The 27,342-nt window shown below is 42.6% G+C and overlaps 1 protein-coding gene across 1 annotated transcript in view; it reads right to left on the bottom strand.

Annotated features, from left to right (window-relative positions):
- The window catches only part of SEC24A (SEC24 homolog A, COPII coat complex component), a 112,800-nt gene that overhangs the window by 69,685 nt on the left and 15,773 nt on the right, over positions 1-27,342 (bottom strand). Inside the window, exons 2-4 of the mRNA XM_040442582.1 lie at positions 26,168-26,695; positions 17,738-17,899; positions 8,131-8,208 (exon numbers count right to left, since the gene is read on the bottom strand). Coding sequence (XP_040298516.1) covers positions 8,131-8,208; positions 17,738-17,899; positions 26,168-26,695 — 768 coding nt within the window. The remainder of the gene's footprint in view (positions 1-8,130; positions 8,209-17,737; positions 17,900-26,167; positions 26,696-27,342) is intronic.

The raw sequence follows: 27,342 nt of genomic DNA, 5'->3' as shown, positions 1-27,342 counted from the left end.
TCACCTGATGAGGTAGATTATGTGATATTATTATAGAGCCAGTCATTGCGGACACTGATACTAAATATGTAAAAAAAAAAAAAAAATTCTTCTATTTTTTAGGGTACTTTCACACTTGTGTTGTTGGATTCTGGCAGGCAGTTCCGTCACCGGAACTGCCAGCTGGATCCGGCAATCTGTATGCAAACGGATACCATTTGTAGACAGATCTGGAACTGTCTCACAAATGCATTGCAATACCGAATCAGTCTCTCCGGTTGTCATCTGGAAAAACGGATCTGGTATTTACCTTTTTGAGGGTTTGCGCATCCAAAAACCGTACAGTGACTGAACAAAAGACATCCTGATGCATACTGAATGGATTGCTCTCCATTCAGAATGCATTAGGATAAAACTGATCATTTTTTCCCCTGTATTGAGCCCCTAGGGCTGAACTCAATACCAGAAAAGTTTAACACAAGCGTGAAAGTATCCTAACATTTAAAAAAATAAAAAAAATTGTGAAACTTTCCCCCCCCCCAATTTTTTTTATTTTACATGTTGTGTTCCCCCATAAGGGCATACAAGACCTATGGGGGACATTTAAACTTTATTTCAGATTTTTATTTTATTTTTTTAACTATTGATTTCTCCTATAACTGGGGCTGACATAGTAGCCCCGGTTACAGTGGAAATACACCCCCCAGACAGGCTGTACAGCATAATTCTGCGCTGTACAGCCTCAGTGCAGGGCTGATCGAGGTCTGTGGAAGACCCGACAGCTCCTGCACTCCCCCGACCCCGGCGGTCACATGACCACCAGGCCAGGACAGGAAGTGTACATTGCTTCCTTGCTGTATACACATCGCTCATGCAGTGCTGTGTATACAGCGATCTAGAAGGTAGGAACACCCAGGAAAGGTCCCTGCCTTCTCTCTGGGGTGCCCTGCTGTCACTGACAGCAGGCCCCCCGCTCGGCAGCTGCACGATTAGAATGCAGCTGCCATCTCTGAAAGGACGTTCAGAAATGTCCGATCAGAAATAAACCCCACTGCCCAGGACGTTTATGGTCAATGGGCGGTCGGGAAGTGGTTAAAAGGAGTTATGTCATAACTGACGCAAAAAATTTAAATCAGAGATCATGTAGTACATGACAATCTCTTTCTAACAAAGCCAGAACCAGCCCTGTACCTCACATGATCCAGAGATCTCCACATTCATTGCTCTGCTAGATTTATTTCAAGCTGACAGCTGGGGGGGGGGGGGTGTGACCTTCCAGCTGTAGCTCTTTCCTTGCCACAGCTTCTAATAGAAGATATGGCTGGTGGCATATGAAGATTTAAACTGAGTGTATGCGACCACCTCAGTGAGGTGGACGGAGAAATAAGGAAAAGGACAAATAGCAGGCTGGGCTTTACGAATATTGAAAAGCTCCATTGCAACACTAAATTTTTAGTTACGTGCAGCTACAAAAGTACTCAGATCCAGTTGCAGGTTTCAAAAAATCTAGTATTTTTCATAACGCAGCTCCTTCATGTAATGGTATCACAGTGCAATTTAGGTATATTTTCACTCAAAAACAGGAGTGGAACAAAAAAACAATATATGGAGCAATATAAGGTGTTTGCCTATTAATTGGTTTAGATACACACATGTAAGAGGTGCCCTAAAACCACAAAGCCTTAACAAAGCCTTCCCAAATAAATCTGTTACCACTGCTGAAATCACTGTTTTTAGTAGAAATGTGTATTCACTGCAAAAAAAAATAAAAAAAAGAGCTCAACCGCATCATGCCATACCTCTGCTATTCCACCTAGAAGAAGAGAATTATATCATGGGGGAGGAATACCAGTATTTAACATGTCAGGGGAGCAGACAGGTCCTTGTTAATATTTCCCAACATTTAACAACACTAAATGCTGTAAAACAATTTATGGCAAGAAATACTTTATCTTTATTCCAAATGCTTTTTAACAAATTCTACCCATAAAGTGCTTGTTGAGGCTCTGTCACAGATTTCATCAAAGAGACCGAAAAAAAAATTCTGCAGGAAGGCGTTTTTGATTTCGGTTAAAAAACAGGGCTATGAGCAGAACGTTAATATATCAGCTATTTGCGGCACCTGGCATTTCCGTTACTTTAGTTGTTCTGCTCCTATAAGGGTACTTTCACACTAGCGGCACGGACCTCCAGTAAGTGAACAGCCTGTCGGATCCGTTCTGCCGCTAGTGCACACGTGCCCCTGGACTACCGCTCCGGCCCCATTGACTATAATGGGGGTCGGGGCGGAGTTCCGGCAGCAGCACAGCAGTGCACGCCGAGAGGCCGCCGGAATAAAAGTACGACACGTAGCACTTTTACTCCGGCGGCCTCTCGGCGTGCACTGCTGTGATGCCGCCGGAACTCCGCCCTACCCCCAACCCCCCCATTATAGTCAACTGGGCCGGAGCGAGGGCACGCATGCACTAGAGGCAGGACGGATCTGACAGGCTGTTCACCTGCCGGAACAGCCTGCCAGAGTCCCTTGCCGCATGGGCCATAGACACAATGGTCAGGAGAGGACCTCTGACTTCTATGGGAGAGTTTTCTAGGTATGCTCTGTGACCTGTGCAGAGGTCAGGATGGAGCAGATAAGCTTTCAGCTATTGTCAATGATGGATCCTTTGTTATCTATATATAGAGGCGACATCTGTCATTGTAATCCTGCCTGTAATAAGCCGATAACTGCAGTTAAGTGATCTGTACAGTCCAAAAAGTGGCCTCTATTAGACTTAGTGGCTAGTGCAAAAAATGCACGATTTTAGGTTTTATTTTTTAACCCCTTAGGGACCCATGACGTATCGGTACGTCATGTGTTGTTCCGATAACCGCCGGAACAAGGTGCCTGCTCAAATCATTGAGCAGGCACCTCGGCTAAATTCAGACCTGCGGTTTGCGGCTTTCTATAGTGCGGCAGCGGTGCCATTGGGTCCCCATGGGGCTGTGGGGGGGACCCGATGGTATGGAAGGCAGCGCGATGCCTTCCTGAGGCATCGCCGCTGCCTTCCTGTGATGTGCCTGTGAGATCCAGCCCCCTGGATCTCACAGGCCGGAAGCTGTATGAGTAAAACACACAGTATTACTCATACAGCCAATGCATTCCAATACAGAAGTATTGGAATGCATTGTAAAGGATTAGACCCCCAAAAGTTCAAGTCCCAAAGTGGGACAAAAAAAATTGTGAAAAAAAAAGTTGAAAAAATAAAGTTTTCCCCCCAAAAATTAAAAGTTTCAAATAAAAATAAAGAAAAAGCATACATATATTAGGTATCACTGCGTCTGTATCGACCGGCTCTTATAAACATTCCACATGACCTAACCCCTCAGATGAACACCGTAAAAAATAAAAACTGTGCTAAATAAACCATTTTTTGTCACCTTGCGTCACAAAAAGTGTAATAGCAAGGGATCAAAAAGTCATATGCACCACAAAATAGTGCCAATCAAACAGTCATCTCATCCCGCACAAAAATAAGCCCCTACCTAAGATAATCGGCCAAAAACTGAAAAAACTATGGCTCTCAGAATATGGAGACACTAAAACCTGATTTTTTTTTGGGGTTTCAAAAATATTATTGTGTAAAACTTACATAAATAAAAAAAAAATTATACATATTAGGTATCGACGTGTCCGTATCGACCGGCTCTATAAAAATATCACATGACCTAACCCCTCAGATGAACACCGTAAAAAATTTAAAATAAAAACTGTGCTAAATAAACCATTTTTTGTCACCTTACATCACAAAAAGTGCAATAGCAAGCGATCAAAAAAAGTCACACGCACCCCAAAATAGTGCCAATAAAACAGTCATCTCATCCCGCAAAAATCATACCCTACCCAAGGTAATCGCCCAAAAACTGAAAAAATTATAGCTCTCAGACTATGGAAACACTAAAACATGATTTTTTTTGCTTCAAATACATGCTTTCTTTGCTTACATAAATAAAATAAAAAGTATACATATTAGGTATCGCCGCGTCCGTGACAACCTGGTCTATAAAAATATCACATGATCTAACCTGTCAGATGAATGTTGTAAATAACAGAAAATGAAAACGGTGCCAAAACAGCTATTTCTTGTTATCTTGCCTCACAAAAAGTGTAATATAGAGCAACCAAAAATCATATGTACCCTAAACTAGTACTAACAATACTGCCACCCTATCCCGTAGTTTCTAAAATGGGGCCACTTTTTGGGAGTTTCTACTCTAGGGGTGCATCAAGGGGGCTTCAAATGGGACATGGTGTCAAAAAAACCAGTCCAGCAAAATCTGCCTTCCAAAAAACGTATGGCATTCTTTTCCTTCTGCGCCCTGCCGTGTGCCCGTACAGTAGTTTACGATCACATATGGGGTATTTCTGTAAACTACAGAATCAGGGCCATAAATATTGAGTTTGGTTTGGCTGTTAACCCTTGCTTTGTAACTGGAAAAAAAATTATTAAAATGGAAAATCTGCCAAAAAAGTGAAATTTTGAAATTGTATCTCTATTTTCCATTAATTCTTGTGAACACCTAAAGGGTTAACAAAGTTTGTAAAATCAGTTTTGAATACCTTGAGGGGTGTAGTTTATAGAATGGGGTCATTTTTGGGTGGTTTCTATTATGTAAGCCTCACAAAGTGACTTCAGACCTGAACTGGTCCCTAAAAATTGGGTTTTTGAAAATTTCTGAAAAATTTCAAGATTTGCTTCTAAACTTCTTAGCCTTGTAACATCCCCAAAAAATTTAATATCATTCCCAAAATGATCCAAACATGAAGTAGACATATGGGGAATGTAAAGTAATAACTATTTTTGGAGGTATTACTATGTATTATAGAAGTAGAGAAATTGAAACTTGGAAATTTGCAATTTTTTACAAATTTTTGGTAAATTTGGTATTTTTTTATAAATAAAAATGAATTTTTTTGACTTCATTTTACCAGTGTCATGAAGTACAATATGTGACGAAAAAACAATCTCAGAATGGCCTGGATAAGTCAAAGCGCTTTAAAGTTATCAGCACTTAAAGGGACACTGGTCAGATTTGCAAAAAATGGCCAAGTTGAGAAGGTGAAATAGGGCCGAGTCCTTAAGGGGTTAAAATATAGATATTGGAAAATTTTAAAAACCACCAAAAATTCTCTAAAACTATGTTTAACATAAAAACATGATTCAAACAATAGATCATTCCCTTTAATATGCCATGACTTAAGTAGTGAATGGAAGCTAAGCTGCAGTAACCCGGTGCGCCCACACATTTAACAGAGCTGGTACTTCACTGTTTCTCTAAGGCTACTTTCACACTCGCGTTTTGTGCAGATCCGTCATGGACGGACCCGTTCAGATAATACAATCGTCTGCATCCGTTCAGAACGGATCCGTTTGTATTATCTTTAACCGAGATGGAGACAGATCCGTCTTAAACACCATTCTATTGTGCCAGTGAAAACGGATCTGTCCTCATTGACTTACATTGTGTGCCAAGATGGATCCGTTTGGCTCAGTTTCGTTAGACGGACACCAAAACGCTGCAAGCAGCGTTCTAGTATCCGCCTCCAAAGCGGAATGGAGACTGAACGGAGGCAAAACGGATGCAATCTAAGCGGATCCTTTTCCATTCAGAATGCAAACTGATCCATTTGGGACCGCTTGTAAGAGCACTGAACGGATCTCGCAAACGGAAAGCCAAAACGCGAGTGTGAAAGTAGCCTTACACAGTTTAAAAACTTGCTTACAGTAATTTTGCATTTAGGAAGCAAATGAACAACAATTTAGTGTTAAAGGGAACCTGTCACCGGGATTTGATGTATAGAGCTGAGGACATGGGTTGCTAGATGGCCGCTAGCACATCCCCAATACCCAATCCCCATAGCTCTGTGTGCTTTTATTGTGTAAAAAAACTGATTTGATACATATGCAAATTAACATAAAAGAGTCATATCTTACTTGTGTGACCAGAGAAGAGTCATATTTTCAAGCTCTGACTCATCTCAGGTTAATTTGCATATGTATCAAATCGGTTTTTATACACAATAAAAGCACACAGAGCTATGGGGACTGGGTATTGCGAATGTGCTAGTGGCCATCTAACAACCCATGTCCTCAGCTCTATACCCAAAATCCCGGTGACAGGTTCCCTTTAAGGCATCCAAAGCCTTTAAAAGTTGCATTCGGGAAAATTTATAAAAATTGGAAATTTCATTTCTGAATTTTAATTTTTTTTATGTACCCTAAGGCCTCTTTCACACGGGCGTTGCGGGAAAATGTGCGGGTGCGTTGCGGGAACACCCGCGATTTTTCCGCGCGAGTGCAAAACATTGTAATGTGTTTTGCACTCGCGTGAGAAAAATCACGCATGTTTGGTACCCAAACCCAAACTTTTTCACAGAAGTTCGGCCTTGGGTTAGGTGTTGTGTAGATGTTATTATTTTCCCTTATAACATGGTTATAAGGGAAAATAATAGCATTCTGAATACAGAATGCATAGTAAAATAGCACTGGAGGGGTTAAAAAAAAAAAAAAATTAACTCACCTTCTCCTCTTGTTCGCGTAGTTCCCGGTCTCTTCTTTACTTCTTTAATGATGAGCTGTGGGCTAAAGGACCTTTGGTGACATCAGATCACATGCTCCAATCACATGGTCCATCACCGTGGTGATGGACCATGTGATTGGAGCATGTGATCAAACGTCACCACAGGTCCTAGCCGTTAGTTCATCATTAAAGTAAAGAAGAGACCGGGAACTACGCGGACAAGAGGAGAAGGCGAGTTAATTTTTTAATTTTTTTTAACCCCTCCAGCGCTATTGTACTAAGCATTCTGTATTCAGAATGCTATTATTTTCCCTAATAACCATGTTATAAGGGAAAATAATACAGTGAATAGACTGTCACCTAGCAACCATGCGTGAAAATCGCACTGCATCCGCACTTGCTTGCGATTTTCACGCAACCCCATTCACTTCTATGTGGCCTGTGTTGCGTGAAAAACACAGAATATAGAGCATGCTGCGATTTTCACGCAACGCACAAGTGATGCGTGAAAATCACCGCTCATGTGAACAACCCCATAGAAATGAATGGGTCGGTATTCAGTGCGGGTGCAATGCGTTCACCTCACGCATCGCATCCTCACGGAATACTCGCCCGTGTGAAAGGGGCCTAAAGGGCATGATCATACACTGTGCTGCACTTTCAAAGTTTAGCATGACGACTGTGCATTGAGATACATACAAGAGACATATGGTGTGTGTACCCCCAAGGCTACATATACCACAGGTACAAAACCTAGGCATTTAGGGAGACCACTATCTCAATTAATGTCTTTTTATGTTACATTCCTACTATCTTTAGCCATCTGTCTTCAAACGGCAAAGCGGAATGGAGACTGAACTGATGCATTCTGTGCGGATCCTTATCCATTCAGAATGCAAACTGATCAGTTTTGGGCAGGTTGTGAGAGCCCTGAACGGATCTCACAAACAAAGCCAAAACGCCAGTGTGAAAGTAGCCTTACTACCATAGCAGTAAATAAAATCTTTGCAAACAGGATCACCCAGCAAGCTAAACTGCTTCCATAACTCCTGAATTAGGGCTCATGCACTCAAACGTATTTTTTTTATGTATCTGAACTGCATTTTGTGCGAGTTGGATGCAGACTCTCACTTCAATAGGGCCGCAAAAGATGCAGACAGCACACCGTGTGATGTCCTCATCCGTATATCCGTTCCATTGCACCCGCAAAAAATAGTCCTATTCTTGTCCGTTTTATAAAAGGCAGGACATTCTGTTCCACAAAACACGGAACACTGACTCTGGATCTGTGATTTGCGGACCATGTACATGAGCCCTTACGGAAACAGTGTTGCTTGCTCTGCTTTCTTGTTTGCATACAACCCATTTACGGCTATGAAAGCTATGAAAACAGCAGGGTGGCGCCCACTCAGGTTTCCACAATTCCGGCCACTCACAGACAGTGCCTACTGTGGGTTATTCCCATGAGATGGGACAACCCGTTTATTCTCACTGTCACAATAATAACTACTATCCAAACATGCGGTAAAGGGACAAGGGCTTAGTTTAGACCTCAGAGCGTTGTGATATAATAGAGAAATGGCAGGCACATACCCATGAACCCACCGCCTTCTATTGTGTCGTAGCTGTTCTGAACAGAAGTGCTGTCACTGGTGGGGAGCGGAGAGACACCTGAAACACACAAAAAGAAGCAATCCGATTTATTTTTTTACAGCAAGCATTGTGTTTGTGTTCGGCATAGGGAACTGAAGAAGCTGGATCCGGTATCAAAACCCCTGTAAGTCAACCAGTTTCCTCATTTTCCATATAATACAACCAAACCCGTTCTGATCAGATGCCAGTTGCATCATTAGAACAGTTTTGAGATCTCCTACCGGATCGCAAAATCTTACAACAAAAACACGTATGTGAAAGTAGCCTAAAAGAAGTGGTTCCCCATACCAGAACTGATTGGGGCTTCATTAGAGCTTTGCTTTTTATCATAACCTTATCATGGGTCTGTGCTGGTGTGGGGGTCCGTTTTTGTTATATTTGCCCCCCTTGTATGAACTGTGTGTGATTTAAAAAAAAAAATAATAATCTTTTTTACAGTGTCAAGATGCATGATAGATGCCAGCTTTACGGTTTACCACTGACCCTCGTACACACTAGTCGGTTATGACCGCGCATGATTACTGCACAGTGTAAATGGATCAGCAGTTTAAAGCATTTGACCCACGGCTTTCTACTTTGTGCGAAGCATCTGAAGCGAGAAGTCTTCATGTACATTAGTTAGCAAAAGAGACATTATGAAAAAAGTAATCAGCAATGCCCAAATGATAAGTGAACGGCACAAATGGCGCCGGCTAGCGCCGGCAGGGTCTTCAGGTGCTCGACTGGAACACATAATTACAAGCACCCAGAGCGTGCCACTCTAATTATAGCCCCGCATAGAGTTTCACCAGTATATTTCTGTTCTCTGGGGAGGCGTCCTTCCCAGGGGATCTACGGGAGTAAATATCAGCACAGCAAAAATACAGCTTGGCGAAACCTACTGCAACTCAAGCTGGTAAGAAAATACCCTATTACAATATGACATGGAGAACTGACTGTACCAACACACAAGGGGAGAAGCTCTGCAATACATTTCACTTAGAGAATTGACAGTCGCTATAACTGCTCACAAAAACAGGGTCTTCTCATACAATCAATTACTACAAAAATACAGAGAAAACTACCACAAGCAAGTTTCCAACCAATGAGTCAAAGAAAAGGGGGATAAGTTACTGATGGGTGGAGGTCGGGCCGCGGGGGCCCATACTAATCTAGAGAACGGGGGAGCGGCAGGCCAAGCATATACACTGCAGCTCCAGTCATTCTCTATAGATCTGCTGGAGACAGCCGAGTACAGCGGACCCCCACCAATCCGTGGATAGGGGATAACTTGAAAACTCTGCACAACCCCTTTAATAAATAAATAAAAATCTAAAACATACATCTATAATCAAGACTGAGCAAACTCCAGCTGAGCTGACTGCAAGTCGCAGTTGAGGTGCACTTTAAGGGGTCGTCCACTTTTTGCTGTGGATGACCCATCCTCAGGATAAGTCACAATATTAGATTGCCCCAGCACCCCCACCAATCAGTTGTTTGAAGAGAAGGCAGCGCTCATAGGAGCTCTGCTCTGCTTACCTGCATTGCAGCGGTGAGCAGTGCAATTACAAGTATGGCGTCCCCATTCACTTCTATGGGACGACCCTCTGTTCTAGTGAATGCTACAGAGCTGTCCCATAAAAGTGAATGGGGGCGCCATACTTCTAATTACACCTGCTCACCACTGCAATTGCTGATCACCCCTTTAAAACCACATGGGGGGGGGGTTCTAGTTCGGTGATACACAGTGATGTGACAAGTGACATTGCATCTCATGACTGGTGCTGCAGTTTGACATGCAAAGATCCCAGAAAATATAACACTTGGAATTTAAGTGACAGGGTGCAAGTCACACAAGACTTTGCCATCATGAACCCCACTGCAAGTCTTGTGCGACTGCGATTTAGCAATTTGCACAAATGTCACGTGGAACATGCGGCAGTGTGGCTCCTGCCTTATCGTTTATCACGTGGTTGCATTTTTACAGGTATAACATTAAATTAATGTGTAAAATAACTCAATCTCAGAAGGGTCCTAGAAGTAGATGTTTCTACACCACAGGTATTTTTAGGGAGTTTTTTCAAAACAAACGTGTGGATAGTGTTTGTGAGGCATTTTCCCCAATAGCAAGAAGAAAAAAAAATAAAAAATTTTTTAAAAACCCACAGCTTCAACATGCTGCCTTTTTAGAAAAACCCCAGACACACCCAACAACAAACTGAAAAAAAAAAGCTTGCATGTCCTGCATGTGAATTTCCATAGACTTTCATACCAGATATGGAGCTGTCAATTTTTCAGCAAAAAAATCCCCCAAAACGCCAAATATACAAAAAATTAAATAAAATACAAAAATAAAATGTGAAAAACATTTCTACTACTCTAGGGCAGACTCATTGATGACTAGTCACTGTGCAGACCCAGCTTCCAACTATTGCTACACCTAGCTAAGATTTGGCCAGGCCAGACAGATTTACCCTCCCTATACTGAGCCATCCGTATACACACAATGCAGAATATAAAATATATAAGTGGATATACTTGGGGTACTTTCAGACGTTTTTCTTTTCCAGTATTGAGTTCTGTCCTAGGGGCTTAATACCAGAAGAAAACTAATCCTAATGCATTCTGAATGGAGAGCAATCCGTTCAGTAGGCATCAGGATGTCTTCACTTCAGTCCCTGTACGGTTTTTGGATGGAGAAAATACTGCAGCATGCTACGGTATTGTGTCTGTCCAAAATTCTGGAACACTTGCCGGAATGCCGGATCCGGCAATATTTTACATTGAAATGCATTAATGACGGATGCAGCCCTAAGTGTTCCGGAAAAACGGATCCAGTTTTGCGGTCTGTGCATGCGCACACCTTCAAAAATTTGAAAAAGATAAATACCGGATCAGTTTTTCTACATGACAACGGATGCAGTATTGCAATACATTTGTGAGATGGATCCGCATCCGGATCCGTTTACATACAGATTGCCGCATCCGGCAGGCAGTTCCGGCGATGGAACTGCCTGCCGGAATCCAGCGACGCTAGTGTGAAAGTACCCTTAGCACACCTCCAGAGAGAGGTGGTTATCCACTGTGGTCTGAAGCAATCAGTGTGAAGCCCTTACGTTAGATCATTTCTGTAGTCAAATCCCAGTTACAAACTGAACTCGAGCCGTCCATAATGGCATTCTGCATAAACTGTTTTAGGAACATTTTCAAGCACTACAGCTGTAAATAAATAGCGGCAAAACTAGAACAAAGACCACAAAGCAATAAATGCCATTTCTGACAGTGTCAAATTCACCAGTTTACTAGCTTTTCATGCATATAATGCAAGTAAATGAGGGTTTGTTCACGTAAGTAAATGAGGGTTTGTTGACAGTTCACGAATACCTGACCGGTGGAAGACTGGTAGTGGTGGTGCTGATGAACGGGGCTGAGCTGTGCCTAGGCCATGTAACTGATCAAAATGACATCACTGACCTATGGATTGCCGCAGCCTCTTCATCGTAGACATAGCTAGGACATGCCCCCAATAAAAACCTTGGCAAAAAAATTCTTGCATCGCCAATTTGTATTTCCGTCCACACAACTGTATGAGGGCTTGTTTTGGGAGGAACTGAATTTTTTATTGATACCATTTTTGGGGTGAATACAAATTTTTGATCACTTATTCGATTTTTTTTTTTAGGTGAGCAAAAAAATAAATAAATATAAATAAAATGGAGAATCATGTTTTTAGTTTTTTTCTGTTACAGTGTACAATAGAAATATTTTTATATTTTAAGCGTTGAGACATTTTCAGATGCACCAATACCGGTTATGTGTATTTTTTGATTGTTTATATAATTTTATATGTAAAATTGGGAAGGGTGGTGATTTAGGACCCTGTCATATTTCACCTTAAGGACCAGGCCATTTTTGGCAAATCTGACATGTGTCACTTTATGTGGTGATAACTTTAAAACGCTTTTACTTATTCAGGCCATTCTAAAGGTTGTTTTCTCGTCACATATTGTACTTCACGAGACTGGTAAAATAGATTTTTTTTAAATTAATTTTTATTTATATAAAAAAAATAATAATAATACCAAATTAACCAAAAACTAGCAAATTTCCAAATTTCAATTTCTCTACTTTGGAACAAAAAACAAAATCGTGTTTTAGTGTCTCCATATTCTGAGAGCCATAGTTTTTTCAATTTTTGGGCGATTGTCTTAGGTAGGGTATCATTTTTCGGAATGAGATGACGGCTTCATTGGCACTATTTTGGGGTGCATATGCCTTTTTGATCGCTTGCTATTACACTGGCTTTTTTTTTTTTACACAGTTTTTATTTTTTTTCTGGTGTTCATCTGAGGGGTTAGGACATGTGGTAGTTTTATAGAGCAGGTTGTTACAGACGCGGCAATACCTAATATGTATACTTTATTTACTTAAGTTTTACACAATAACAGCATTTTCTAAACCAAAATATTATGTTTTAGTGTCTCCATATTCTAAAAGCCATATTTATTTTTTATTTTTTTGGGGCGATTGTCTGAGGTAGGAGTTAATTTTTTGTGGGATGAGGTGACTGTTAGGCTCCATTTACACGTCCGCAAAATGGGTCTGCATCCGTTCCGCAATTTTGCGGAACGGGTGCGGACCCATTCATTCTCTATGGGGACGGAATGGATGCAGACAGCACACAGTGTGCCGTCAGCATCCGCATTTGCGGTGCGCGGCCCCGATCTTTAGGTCCGCAACTCCGCAAAAAGATAGAGCATGTCCTATTCTTGTCCGCAGCTTGCGGACAAGAATTGGCATTTCTATGGGGGTGACGGGCTGGTGTGTTGCGTACCCGCAATTCGCGGGTCCGCAACACACCACGGACGTGTGAATGCAGCCTTAGATTGGTACTATTTTGGGGGGCATCAAAAAAAATAGTGACAAAAAAATGTTGTTTTTTTTAACGCTGTTTTATTTTATTTTTTGACGTTGTTCATCTGAGGGGTTAGGTCATGTGATTTTTTTTATAGAGACGGTCGATACAGACGCGGCGATACCCAATATGTCTACTTTTCCCTATTTTTTACTTTATTTAATTTTTTGTAAAACTTAATTTTTAAACTCTCCCCCCCCCCCCCCCCCTTTTTTTTGTCCTACTCGGGACTTCAACTTTTTGGGGTCTGATTGACTGTGGCCCTAGTAACATGCAGTTGGCAATTACTTTTTAAATTTCTAGGAGCAATAAAAGAGAAAAATAACAGTTATAAGAAGAGATGCTCCAGAATTGCTATTTTATGGGAAATGAGTTTTTACTAAACCTGACACGTCATGAGAGGCGACAGATCTTTACAAACCTCCACAAATACTTGCCTATGACTTGAGGCCTCCAGAAGGATTGCATAAGATCAACCTTCTTCTTTATTATATGCATTTATGCATTTCCCATGTGGGGTAAATGCATTATTCAATTACAGGTAAATCTTGCATGGACCTAGATTCAGCAAATACTGTCCTTTAAATCCCAAAGGCAGCCAAAGAGAAGGGCTATACACCAGGGATGGCCAACCTGTTCTCCAGCTGTTGTAAAACTACAACTCCCCCCATGGCCTGCTGTAGGCTGATAGCTGTAGGCAGTCTAGGCATGCTGGGAGTTATAGTTTTGCAACAGCTGGAGGGCCGCAGGTTGGCCATCTCTGCTTTACACCAAAAAAGCAACAAGAAAGGAGGAAAGGAGTAGACCAGACTGATTATCCTCTAAACATAAGAAACGTTGTGATGAACATAAAACAAACTCTAAAAAGTGCTCCCAAAAGGAGGGCTGTGAAAAGATATTCCTAAGCATTTTGGGGGTGTATATATATATATATATATATATACACACATACACACACACAGCCTATGGGAAAACACACAGGAAAAAAAAAAAAAGGGAACACTTTGCCACTCACACAGCAAATGTAAAGAAATCTATATTTCCTTACTTACAGCTAACACTTGGCAGCTTATTTGGGGGGGGGGGGGGGGGGGGGGGGGGGAATGAGAAAAAAACAGCAATGAAAATAATTCCTTCCTTTTTTTCTTCTTCAATGAAAGTCAATTGCAAAAGGATCCAGGCATAAGATTAGACATTTGCATGTTTCCACAGTATTGTTTGACAAAGAAAAGCATCAAGGTAACAGGACTCTCCTATGCAACAGGCAAAAACTGTAAAGCAACTCCATGTACTGGTACTGACTGGCTTTATCATACGCAGGGGCTTACAGGACAGGACAACCCCTTTAATAACCCCCTTTCATGCAATAAGCCTTTACTATATTACAAAGGAAAACCCTCAATATACTACTGAGATGAAATCTCTTATGCATTTAGATTTTTCATAAGAGAATGGGCTGAAAGCGGTTACACGTCAACACAGACACAATGGGGGAGAGTTATCAAAACTGGTGGAAAGGAAAAATAGCTCAGTTGCCCATAGCAACCAAATTCCATCTTTAATTTTCCAAAGGATCGATTGCTGATTGATTGCTATGGACAACTAAGCCAGTTTTCCTCTACACCAGTTTTGATAAATCTCCCGCAATGGACTTTTCCCTGCCAAGGATAAAACCATTTGTCCGTACCAGTATGAATGACCCTAGACTGCAGGTAACAACCTGATAACTGGAGACTCAATTCACTAGCCATCCAGGTACTTATACATGAAAACCAGATGACATCTTACCTAATACTGGAGGAGGACAGCGTACAGCAGGTAGTCAGGACTATGTAGAGTTTACAGCAGACAGACACACGGCTTTACACATAAGAGGGATCGCTGGAAACTGGAGATGTAAATGCAGTATTGTGCTAGTCTTCAGGGAACACTCAGAGGAGAACTTCTAAGGAAGGGACCTAGGGACTTGACATGTCAGGCAGTGTATGGCTGGCTTGTAGCAAATCAGCAGTCAGAGGCTTATTCACCATGCTTCAGGTCCATATACTCTAGAATGTACACAGTGTGGGGATTCGCTCTGGTAGTTAGGATTAGCGGGTGCAGCACAGAGGAAAAGTACAAGTTCTTGGTTCAAAACATCAGTGTTTATTCACGTGAAAGCAAAACGAAAATGCAAGTTGCTTGCTGATTGTTCACACACATGAAAAGTTCATATACAAAACAGTCACTTTTTCTCCTGGGTGTTACTTCACACCCTGTTGGAAGTTCTGCCTTGTCAAGTCCACAGGCAGGTGTTGGGCAACCTGTTCGCCCTCACAGGAGTCTGAGCCCTCCAGCCCGGCTCAAGACACAGATCCCAGCACAGCCCTCAGATCCCAGCGCGCGCGCGCACACACACACACACACACACACACACACACACACACACACACCTCCTGAGCTCCACTGTCAGACGGGGGTAATCCTCTCCACCTGGCAGTGCTGGCTGGTTTTTATGCCTGGCAAAACCCGGCCTGGAACATGGGTAGTAGTCACCCACCCAGCACTTTGACTACTCCCAGTATGAGTCGTCCCAAATCAGCTATTATAGCCATACTAAGAATCAAGGTGTCAAACAGCAACTGCTGCTGACACATAAAAAACAGCTCTTACTCCACAGAGGCCAGGAACCTCTTTGACACGTACCTATCATCCACAATGATTCCTTGTACCTTCTTACACCAGGCACAATCCAGGGAATGATGACTAGCTTCTGATTATACAGACACATGAGATGCACTCTCACGGCAGATAATACATCTCATCAGGTTTGACAGATTAAACGGTGCCATTTGTTATATTACTGCAGATGTGAACCAGCACCCAAATCTGTTGATATCCCATTCCACCCTGCTTTGCCCTCATTGGAGCATTACACACAGCTTGGATATTTACAGTATTGCTATTTATCATCTTCCTGCGCTAGTTTTCTGGAGGGAAAAAGTTGCAAATACTGACTTTGTGACTTTTTAAACGCCATGGCGATACAATATTGCCGCAAGTAGCGTTTGTATGCTGCCCTCACTATTTTCCGAAAAGGAGCCACAGAGGGCAGGGAAAGGCTGGCCCAGCACATTCAGTTCCATTTATACCAGTTCTCTGATATTGTGACGGTCTGCCATAAATGTGATTTGTGGAAGACAGTCACAATACGATTAATTAGCTGTATAATAACTGACAAATTTATATTAATTCTAATACCACAAGATATAATCTCAGGAGGAGGAGGAAAATAAAAAAATGTCAGGACATCTGATCTGGCGCTTCCTCTTAGGTTAGAAGTGAGAACGAAAACTCGAACTGGGCAGTTTCCAAGATATGAGTTGAATGCATTTTTTTTCCTGTAAGTACTTATATTGGTTTTAATTTGTGAGTTTAATAAACTATGCATGTTTTTTTTTTTTAACAGGGTTTTCCAGGATTTTAATATTGATTACCTATCCTCAGGTCTGTGCACCTAGACTGCAATCTACAGCAATTCCAAGCTGCTGTAGATTTTGGTCTTCTTTTACACCAAAAATTGGAGTAAAAGATAATATTTGTCAGACCCGCTGGCCCCATCCTCTTTAAGGGTCTATTCACACGTCCATAAGTGTTTTGCGGATCCGCAAAACACGGACACCGGCAATGTGCATTCTGCAATTTTCGGACCACACATCACCGGCACTATAATAGAAAATGCATAATCTTCTCCGTAATTGCGGACAAGAATAGGACATGTTATATTTTTTTGCGTAAACGGAAGCATGGATCCGGAAGTGCGGATGCGGACAGCACATTCTGGCCCCACTGAAAATAAATGGGTCTGCACTCGTTCCAAAATTGCGTAACGGATGCGGACGTGTGAATCGACCCTTAGAAAGAACTAGTTAGGGAGGGTTTGAAACGCCACTCGCGCTTAGATTAAGGCGCAAGCGAGTATAAAATGATGCAAACACGAGGTTTGATTTGAGTTTATCAAGCCGTGCACTCCAGAATTAAGGCTTTAAAAAAAGTTTTAAAAAAACACAAATTCTTGGTGTTGCATTTTACACAATTCACTCCAGTTTTGAAACGTGGGTAGGAAGTGGGTGTGGTTAGCGACGCGAGAAGTACGATAACTATGTCACAAAGTAGACCAACAGAAAAACTGCTTCAAAGATAACCCCTCATGACTATGGATGAACAAATCGACTTCGGATAAAACATCTGAAGTTGATTCGCATAAACTTTGTTTCAATACTCTACGGAATTAGAATGTATTGGCTCAGAGGAGCCAAAGTTATTACTTCGCGAAGTCTCGCGAGACTTTGCATAATAACTTCAGAAATTGATTTATACTGTAAAACCATTTCCCGAAGTGGCACCTTGGAACCGAACTCAAGTTCGGGAAATGGATTTTTACAGTATAAATAAATTTCTGAAGTTATTATGCGAAGTCTCGCGAGACCTCGCGAAGTAATAACAACTTTGGCTCCTCTGAGCCAATACATTCTAATACTGTACAGAGCGCTCGCTCCGTATAGTATTGAAACAAAGTTTTATGCAAATCCCTACTCATGACCCCCAATATGTTCTCATTAAAGCACTTTCCATTGCTTACAGCTTACGTTAAGATTTGCTTAATTTCCTTACCAAGTTGCTGAGGAGGAGCACTGACTAAAGGTGGCACAGGTGCAGTGTTGACTGGTTGACCAGATGGGGGTGCTGTGGGTCTGAGTAATGAAGATGTTGACGTGGGTGGAGGCAAAGGTTGACGTGCTGGTTGAGACTGGCTCATCGGTGGCAACGGAGGACCTGCAAATATCAGGGCATAAAAACCATAGCCTAGGTAATTGTAGCATTTACAAGGCAAACTAGGACTCTCTAATGCAAATCACTGCTTTTCCTCACGAAACAACTAGAAATCACAAACACGGCTAAAGTGCAGCAAACTATGAAATACAGATTAGTATGAAGAAAAATAGACAAGGACAGGGACATAAAAAGGGAAAGTGAGAAAGAAAGCATCAAAATGTTTATTATACACCCACACACACACACAGTATATTATACACCCACACACACACACAGTATATTATACACCCACACACACACACAGTATATTATACACCCACACACACACACAGTATATTATACACACACACACAGTATATTATACACCCACACACACACACAGTATATTATACACCCACACACACACACAGTATATTATACACCCACACACACACACAGTATATTATACACCCACACACACACACAGTATATTATACACCCACACACACACAGTATATTATACACCCACACACACACAGTATATTATACACCCACACACACACAGTATATTATACACCCACACACACACACAGTATATTATACACCCACACACACACACAGTATATTATACACCCACACACACACACAGTATATTATACACCCACACACACCCACAGTATATTATACACCCACACCCACAGTATATTATACACCCACACCCACAGTATATTATACACCCACACCCACAGTATATTATACACCCACACACACAGTATATTATACACCCACACACACAGTATATTATACACCCACACACACAGTATATTATACACCCACACACACAGTATATTATACACCCACACACACAGTATATTATACACCCACACACACAGTATATTATACACCCACACACACAGTATATTATACACACAGTATATTATACACCCACACACAGTATATTATACACACAGTATATTATACACCCACACACACACAGTATATTATATACACACACAGTATATTATATACACACACAGTATATTATACACCCACACACACACACAGTATATTATATACACACAAACCCATACACACAAACAGTATATTATACACACACACAGTACATTATATACACACACACAAACCCATACACACAGTAGTGACCTCTTTTTTACTGATGCTTTTTCAGTTTTTATGTAGTCAATTTGCACTAACTCAAAATTGTTAAGAAGATTGATTAGATAAATTGCAATAACTTACAGGGTCATTCTTGCTATCAAAAATAACAGTCACAAAACCCCAATTTCAAATGCATATGAGCCCTACTAACATAATTTCAATATCTTCTCAGGTAAAGTGTTCAAAGGGGTATTCCTATCTCAGACATTTGGGAGCATATCGATAGGATATGCCCCCAATGTCCTCCGATAGGTGCGGATCCCACCAATACTTAGAACAGAGCCTATAAAATGCTGGAAGGCACACTGCACATGCGCAGCAGCTTTCCAGTCATTCCTGTGAGAGCTACGAAAATAGGTGAGAGGCACGAAGTCCCATTGAAATAATTGGGAAGCGCACTGAGCAAGTGCAGCCACAGCTATATTCACTTTTATGAGGGCTGACGAAACTAGCCGTGCCAGTGCACAGCTATTTTCGAAACTCCCATAGGAATGAGTGGGACCTACTGCACTTTGCAGGCTCTATTCTAAGTATAGGTGTGGGTCCCAGAGTTTAGACATGCACCCATCAGACATTGGGGGCATAGCGTTAAGATGGGAATACCCCTTTAACAAGGACAAGGTAGCTGATATCAGTCTGTCATGCAGATTGAATTAGAAGAGCAAACTGGTTGTTTTAAAAAGTGCTTGAAATCATTTTTCTTCTGCTTCTGTTAACCACAGTTACCTCCAAGGAAACATTCACAATCATTGGTTTGCATCAAAATTACTTCATAGGCAAAGGCATTACTGCTTGTAAGATTGCACTTAAATAAACCATTTTAAAAGGGGCAGGGGCTCTTATTTACAACAACACACTGCTGGGCGGATGCTTCCGCCCAGCAGTGTGTTCGGTGATGTCACCGGCTCTGATGGGCAGGTTTTACAGGCTAGGGCAGCGCTAAAGCCCGCCCATCAGTGCCGATGCCATCACCGGGCTCACTGCTGGGCAGAAGCCTCCACCTGGAAGCCCCATGGAGAGCCCGGTACGTCACCGGAACTCCAAAAAATGCCTTTGCCCTGCACGATTTAGCGCAGGGCGAAGGAGAGCATCGGAGCATGAACTGCTCCGATGCTCAAGTCAGGGGGGCTGCCTGGTTGAAAATGGGCATATGGCCGGGTTCAGCTCTGAACCCGAACAACCCCTTTAAGGAGAGAGGTTCAATTGCTGTGAAGGTTTCAGGGCACCGAAAAAAGTCCAGCAAGTTCTAGGACAGTTTTCTAGAGGATTCAGCTATGGGAACGGGTCACCACCAGTGCAGAGCCTGCTCAGAAATGGCAGCAGGCAGGTGTGAGTGGTGAAGGCTTTTGGAGGATGACCTGGTGTCAAGAAGGGCAGCAAGGAAGACACTTCTTTCTAAGAAAAACATCAATAACAGGCTGACATTCTGTAGGAAGTACAGGGATTGGATTGCAGTGGACTGGGTTACAGTCATTTTCTCTGATGAAGCCCCCTTCAGACTGTTTAATACATTTAGAAAAGTGATACCGCGGGGGGGGGGGGGGGGGGATTAAAAAAGGTTAGCGCTACTGTGTTATGCCAAGACCACTCATGTGTGGCCTCACTCTCACAATTTTGTCTAAGAACACTGCCATGAATAATGAATGGTATCAAATCATACTGCAAAAGCATCAAACGATCCAAAAGCAATATGGTGATGAACAAGCTTTTTAGAGCATGTTGGAGCACCATGTCACAAGGCGAAAGTGGTAACCGAGTGCCTTTGTGACCGAAACATTGAAATTTTGGGTCCATGTCAGGAGAAGCTGTGGCCAATCCTCAAAGTGGGTGGACAAGTAAAAACACAGAAATTGAGATAAACTCCAAGCACGGATTACAGAAGAATGGGTTGTCATCAGTGAGGATTTAACCCGGAAGCTGTTATCCAGCAGGCCAGGGCGAATTGCAGAAGTCTTGAGAAAGAAGAGTCAACACTGAATATTGAGTGAATTGAGACAATGTGGCCTTTGAAAACGTTGCTCAGATACTTGCTTCCAGAACATCAACTTGAAGACCTGACTGCTTATTTGCTGAATAAATTATATTGCATCAATCGACAAAGAACAATCGCTAAGTCGTAAAGTAATGGAGGCAGATACCAACAGCATGTCTATTACTGTAAAAGATGCCGACTACACTGCCAGCAAAACATAACGTGGTAGATGGTAGACGCAGATACTGCCCAAACAGTTATTTGTCCCATTTCCCTACAACTATGGAGCAGGGGCTCCAGGAACTGCTGCCAGATATCTCTGCTACTGCCAAGCTGCATGGGAACCATGAGGACCAGATAAAATACATTCTATTAATCTTGCCTATTCTATGACCGTTCCTACAGAGACCTCCACAAGCCTGTGTATCCCATAGGCATCACCGATGGAGAAAAAATAAAATCCTTCTAGCCCTTCAACAGGCGACACTGTGGACTACAGACAAGCACAGCCCAACAGATACAGTGCTTTTCCGCAGGCTGCAAACTGGTTTTCAGTTAAAAGGTTAAATGGTTTCTAGAGAGATCAAGGGACAAGGAAGGGCTAAAAAACAAACAAAAAAAATAAATAAAAAAAAAATGTAATAAAATTATTTTTTTCTAATAAAATATAAAAGCATTACAGACCTCACCAAAGTGGGCATTCCAAGCAATTTCCTGTGTATCAAGATGGGACCACGGAGTGTAACGTAGCAGGAACTAGATCCATATTGGAAAGGCAGTGGAATCAGTGAGGATGGCTTTTAGGTTTTAATCTTTTCTGGCCTTTTTTAGTGATCTCCCCAGAAATCCCTTTTAAAAGGTAATATATTGGGAACTGTATATACTGCAGTCCCCTAATATACAAGCTTAAAAGGCTTCTGTATGATATTTATATTTATGGCCTATCCTAAGGCTAAGTCTTAAATATCAGATTGGCGTGGGTCCGACTCCTGGTTCCCCTGCAGTAGCTCTGGTGCCGGAACCACAGAGTGGTTACTGCTGCGTTTCTCCCACTGAAGTGCATGGCGGCAGCACTGCGGTAAGCAGCTCCATTGACTACACAGTGGACAGGGCGGTGTGGGTGTGTGTTGGGGTACTGCAGAACAGCCGGTCAGCAGGGGAACCGGGAGTCAGCCCCCACCAATCTGAAATTGATTACCTATACTAAGGATAGGACATCAACATTAAAGTCCCTTTAAAGTGGATTTTTGGGTTTTATGAAAGTAAAGCTTAACTGCTGTATACGAAGTCTAATACTTTAGGATATCCTTTGTTGTAGGCTTGTTTTCACTTACTTTCAGTGACAACCGGTACATACCGAGAAATGACCACAAATCAGTGGAGGCAAAGCTCTGTGAGCAAGTACAGCAAGTACATCTGATCGTTCGCTACAATGAATCCGGCTGAACTCAAGGCTGATCAAACGGGGGGAGCTTTTTGGGGTCTCCACATAAGGCTTCAGAGATCAAGGCATGACGAAATTGTAGTGGATTTTGCACTGAAATTCTCGGACAATTTACAACACAAGTGAATGCGGTTTTCCAAGAAATCCCTGCAAATTCATAGCACGCTGCAGAGTTTGAAAATCGAATGTAGAGACCTGGCAGATCTTCACTTTCACTTCTTGAAATACAGAGTAAAATCTGCTTCAGCGTTAATGGCTATACAAGGATTTTCTGTGCGCAGTATTACAGTACCAGGAAAGTGGATGGGATTTGCTAAATCCCATGTACACATAGCACATTGTTTTACATGTTCGGTTCACACGACTGATTCTGACTGCGTCAAACAATCCCACCGCAGAAACTGCTGCCGTCCCACTCTCGGTTTAGACCCATTAGAGGTAAACTGAGCTGGCTTCTGCCGCAGCTCTCCAAGGTGTCCGTGTGGTAACCACACCAACAATCTCATTCTTGGCGCAGTCTGGAAAACTGCATGTGAAAAATGCTCGGCCACATGAACTGCAGCGTGGCCTACCACTGAAAACAATGGAAGGTGGTTTCAGGGCAGATTTGGCACACAGACTGATTCTGTGTAAATATAAACTAAATAAATACATGGCGTCTCAAGTGCCTCTGGCAACTTTTAGTCTGTAATTCACCATTTGCAAAGCAAAGGGTGAGAACAGGGTCAAGTCCATAATAAAGGGGTTATCTAATTTCTCAAACAGCCCCCTCCCCATGTGCTGGGCCCCTCATAGGTAATATACTTACCTTGCTCTGGCGCTGCTCCTGGTCCCCGCTTCTCCCTATACACTGATAAAACCATCTGTGTCGGGGGGCAGCAGGCAATGGCAGATGGGGACAAGCCTCCCTAGCGTCACCCGCGATGCCGACACTGGATGTTTTCATCCATGTACAGGGAGAAGCAGCAGCAGCGGTGTGGAGTAAGTATATTACCTGTGAGGGGCCCGGCACATGGGGGGAGGCTGTGTGAGAAATTGGATAACCCCTTTAAAATCCACAACACATGGAGATTTTGGTGTGGAAATCCAGAGAAATCCGTACCCTTAAAGTTCGACTGGCTGTAAAACGTGCAGCAGCCAACATATCTGGCCTCAGCCTTACAGAAAGCCACAAGCTGTATGACTTGAGTGTGTGCACAACACCCTGAGGCCTCTGTCACATGAACGATATGGATTGTACCAGGATGCGTTCATTGAAACCCGCGCCATTTTTCAAGCAAGTTCAGTCAGTTTTGTCTCCAATTGCGTTCAGTGTTTGTTTTTTCTGCGTGGGTGCAATCAGTTTGGATGAGCTTTTCACGCACGTGAAAAAAAAAAAAAAAAAAAACTGAAGGTTTACAAACAACATCTCCTAGCAACAGTCAGTGAAAAAAATGCTGGATGCAATGCATTTTTCAGGGAAGCCCAATTCACTTGTATAGGACCAGGGCTGCACGAAAAACACAGAATATGGCCTCGTGCACACAACTGTTGTGCGCTTTGCGGTCCGCAAATTGCGGATCCGCAAAACACGGATGGCGTCCGTGTGCGTTCCGCAATTTGTGGAACGGCACAGACAGCCATTAATATAACTGCCTATTCTTGTCCGCAAAACGGACAAGAATAGGGACAGGTTATATTTTTTTTGCGGACCACGGAACGGAGCAACTCTGTGTGCTGTCCGCATCTTCTGCGGCCCTTTGATGTAAACGGGTCAGCATCCAAGCCGCAAATACTGCGGCTCGGAAGCGGACCAAAAGAACGGTCGTGTGCATGAGGCCTATAGGACATGCTGCAATTCTCACACAACACACAACTGATGTGTGGGAAAAAAAACGCACAAAAAAGTCACTCGAGTGAAAGAGGCCTAAAAGTGCATGACATATCAAAAATGAGAATGAGATCTGAAAACTATTTCACTGCAACGTTTTACTTTTAAAAATCTTCATAGACATCACTTATTTGTTTTTTCAGGTTTGTGGTTCTATTAATTAACTGGCAAAAACCATAACTCATGAGTCTTATTAAAACTAATTGTGGGTGGCTAATTTTCACAGACTAAGGCCTCATGCACACGACCGTTTTTTCGTCCGTGGGTCTTCCTTGATTTTTGGAGGATCCACGGACATGAAAAAAAAAGTCGTTTTGGTGTCCGCCTGGCCGTGCGGAGCCAAACGGATCCGTCCCCCATTGACTTTCAATGTAAAGTCAGGAGTCCCTATTATACCATAGGATCAGAGTTTTCTCCAATCCGATGGTATATTTTAACTTGAAGCGTCCCCATCACCATGGGAACGCCTCTATGTTAGAATATACCATCGGATTTGAGTTAGATCGTGAAAACTCATATCCGACAGTATATTCTAACACAGAGGCGTTCCCATAGTGATGGGGACGCTTCAAGTTAGAATATCCTACGAACTGTGTACATGTCTGCCCCCTGCTGCCTGGCAGCACCCGATCTCTTACAGGGGGCTGTGATACGCACAATTAACCCCTCAGGTCCTGAGGGGTTAATTGTGCGCATCATAGCCCCCTGTAAGAGATCATGTGCTGCCAGGCAGGAGGGGCACACCCCCCTCCCTCCCTCCCCAGTTTTAAATTCATTGGTCCTATTCTTGTCCATTCTGTAGACAAGAACAGCCATTTCAAATAAATGGGACTGAGGAAAATGCAGATTGTACATGGAAGGTATCCGTTTTATTGTGGATACGTGGTTTAAGGACCGCAAAACAGATACGGTCATGTGCATGAGGCTAAAGTGCTTTTTTCTTTCAAGAGCCTCTGTCAGAATGATCAACCCTATCAAACAAGCATTATGTCTCACACTGGATAAAACAAGTGTTACAGCACTCCACAACCGTGCTCCCAGTCTATGTGCCCTCCCGGTAGGTAAAACCATCTAGGTAGCTCTGCCCCTCCACACAGGATGCGGTCTACTTACCAACTTAGTCCCTCCCACTATGACCTTAGAGCATGCTCCTCCTCTGGCTCTTAAAAGGTCAGCACACGTGCGCCTTAATCTCCACCAGCCTATGGCTGGCCTTAAGGCAATTTCCACAGTGGGGGGGTGCCTGAGCAATAGGTTTGCCTTGCTTGCTAGTGCCTGCCATTTGCCTACCAGTGTAACAAACTCTGATTCTTCACTACCTGACCCATACCAGATTACTGCACTGATCCTTTACTGTCTACACTGACCTTTGGACTGTTTTACAGATTCAAAATGTACTCTGCCCCGATATTAGCCTGTTTCTGACTACAAGTTTGGCTGTCCGTTTGGTGCTACGCACCAGTGTCTCTTGACCCCTGTTAGTCAGAAGCCAATCACACGAATGCTACTCCAGGTGGCAGCAGTCTGGTGGCTTCCATGGAGCAAAGTCCAGATCCATGAATAAAGGGTTAAAGAGTAAGAACCAGTGAGCAGCCAGGATAACATCCGTACGTTTCACCCCAAGTCAAATATGTTGGTTGGCACTGTTTCATCCCACTGCACAGCAACCAATTAAAAATAAAAATAAAAAATTGGATAAGCAATATATTTATAAATTAAACAAGCTTACTAAAATGCTTTACAGGGATAAATACTACAGTACTGGGGAAAAAAAGGCTGAAAATTTCCAATTTCTATAGAGTGCATGCAGATTTCATATACTACCTGAACTCATAAAACTGTTTTGATGAGGTGGAACTCCATATGATGCTCCATACTGCTGAGTAGTGGGTGGCTGGGAACTTCCAAGTGTTGGTGGTGGGCCAGGTGCGACTCCTGCCATGGACGACACATGATTGGTCATAGGAGGAGCCTGTCCATGACTTAAGGGTGATGGGAAATACTGCCAGCCTGACTGGGCTGGCTGGCTTCCATGAGGATAACTGCTGCCTACTGATGCTGGTGGCCCAACCGAATTCTGAGAGGGAAGAGGCATCCTTGGTGAAGATGCTGTATTTGCAGCGGGTGGGGCTGGTGATGTTCCAATAGGTGGTCTATTGAAAGCCTGGCCAGATCCCTGATGAATTCCTGGTTGTGGAACAGTCTGAGAGCCACCATAGCTATACAGTCCAGGGCCTGCTTGTGGAGGAGCTTTAGCTGGCATTTGTTGTGGGTATGAGCCTGGCAGTGCTGACACATAGCCCTGTCCCAATGGTTGCTGTGGTGAATACATTGTGGAGTTCTGAAGAGGACCTGGGGAAAGAATAAAAATATACATTTTTAATACATGAATGACCAATGTATACATATATATGCAGTTCAAAGCAATCAAATTACTCTACCAATATGCAAGCTACATGGCCACCTCTACTACAACTCTGTTCATACGCTTTGTACCATACGATACTGCTAATTTTCAGTGACAAATCTACACCAATAAACCACAAGTAAACTACTATACACCGAGTACCAAGAGAATTAACCACATACTTAGGGAAAGGGCAGCCTATAAGCATCAGGTATCAAACATCTGTGCAAATCATCTTAATTAAAAGAAAGAAACAAGTTTCATTTTTCCATTCTGAATTCGAACAACAATATCTGAGTTTTCCTTCAGGTCCTGGTTGACTATAAGGCTAGATGCACACGACAGTATGTGTTTTGCAATCCTAAAAAAAAACAAAAGCGTATGACATCCGTTTTTTTTTTTCTGATCCACTGTAACAATGCCTAAAACGGACAAGAATAGGACATGTTCTATTTTTTTTTTTTTGCGGGGCTACGGAACGGAGATACTGATGTGGACAGCACACGGTGTACTGTCCGTATTTTTGGCTGACCCATTGAAATGAATGGGTCCACATCTTATACGCAAAAAAAAAAAAAACAACTAAAAACGC

The sequence above is a fragment of the Bufo bufo genome, chromosome 1 (assembly GCF_905171765.1).
Source record: "Bufo bufo chromosome 1, aBufBuf1.1, whole genome shotgun sequence".
Lineage (NCBI taxonomy): Eukaryota > Metazoa > Chordata > Amphibia > Anura > Bufonidae > Bufo > Bufo bufo.
The sequence above is the reverse complement of the archived record's forward strand: the minus strand, read 5'-3'. Positions and strand labels throughout refer to the sequence as shown.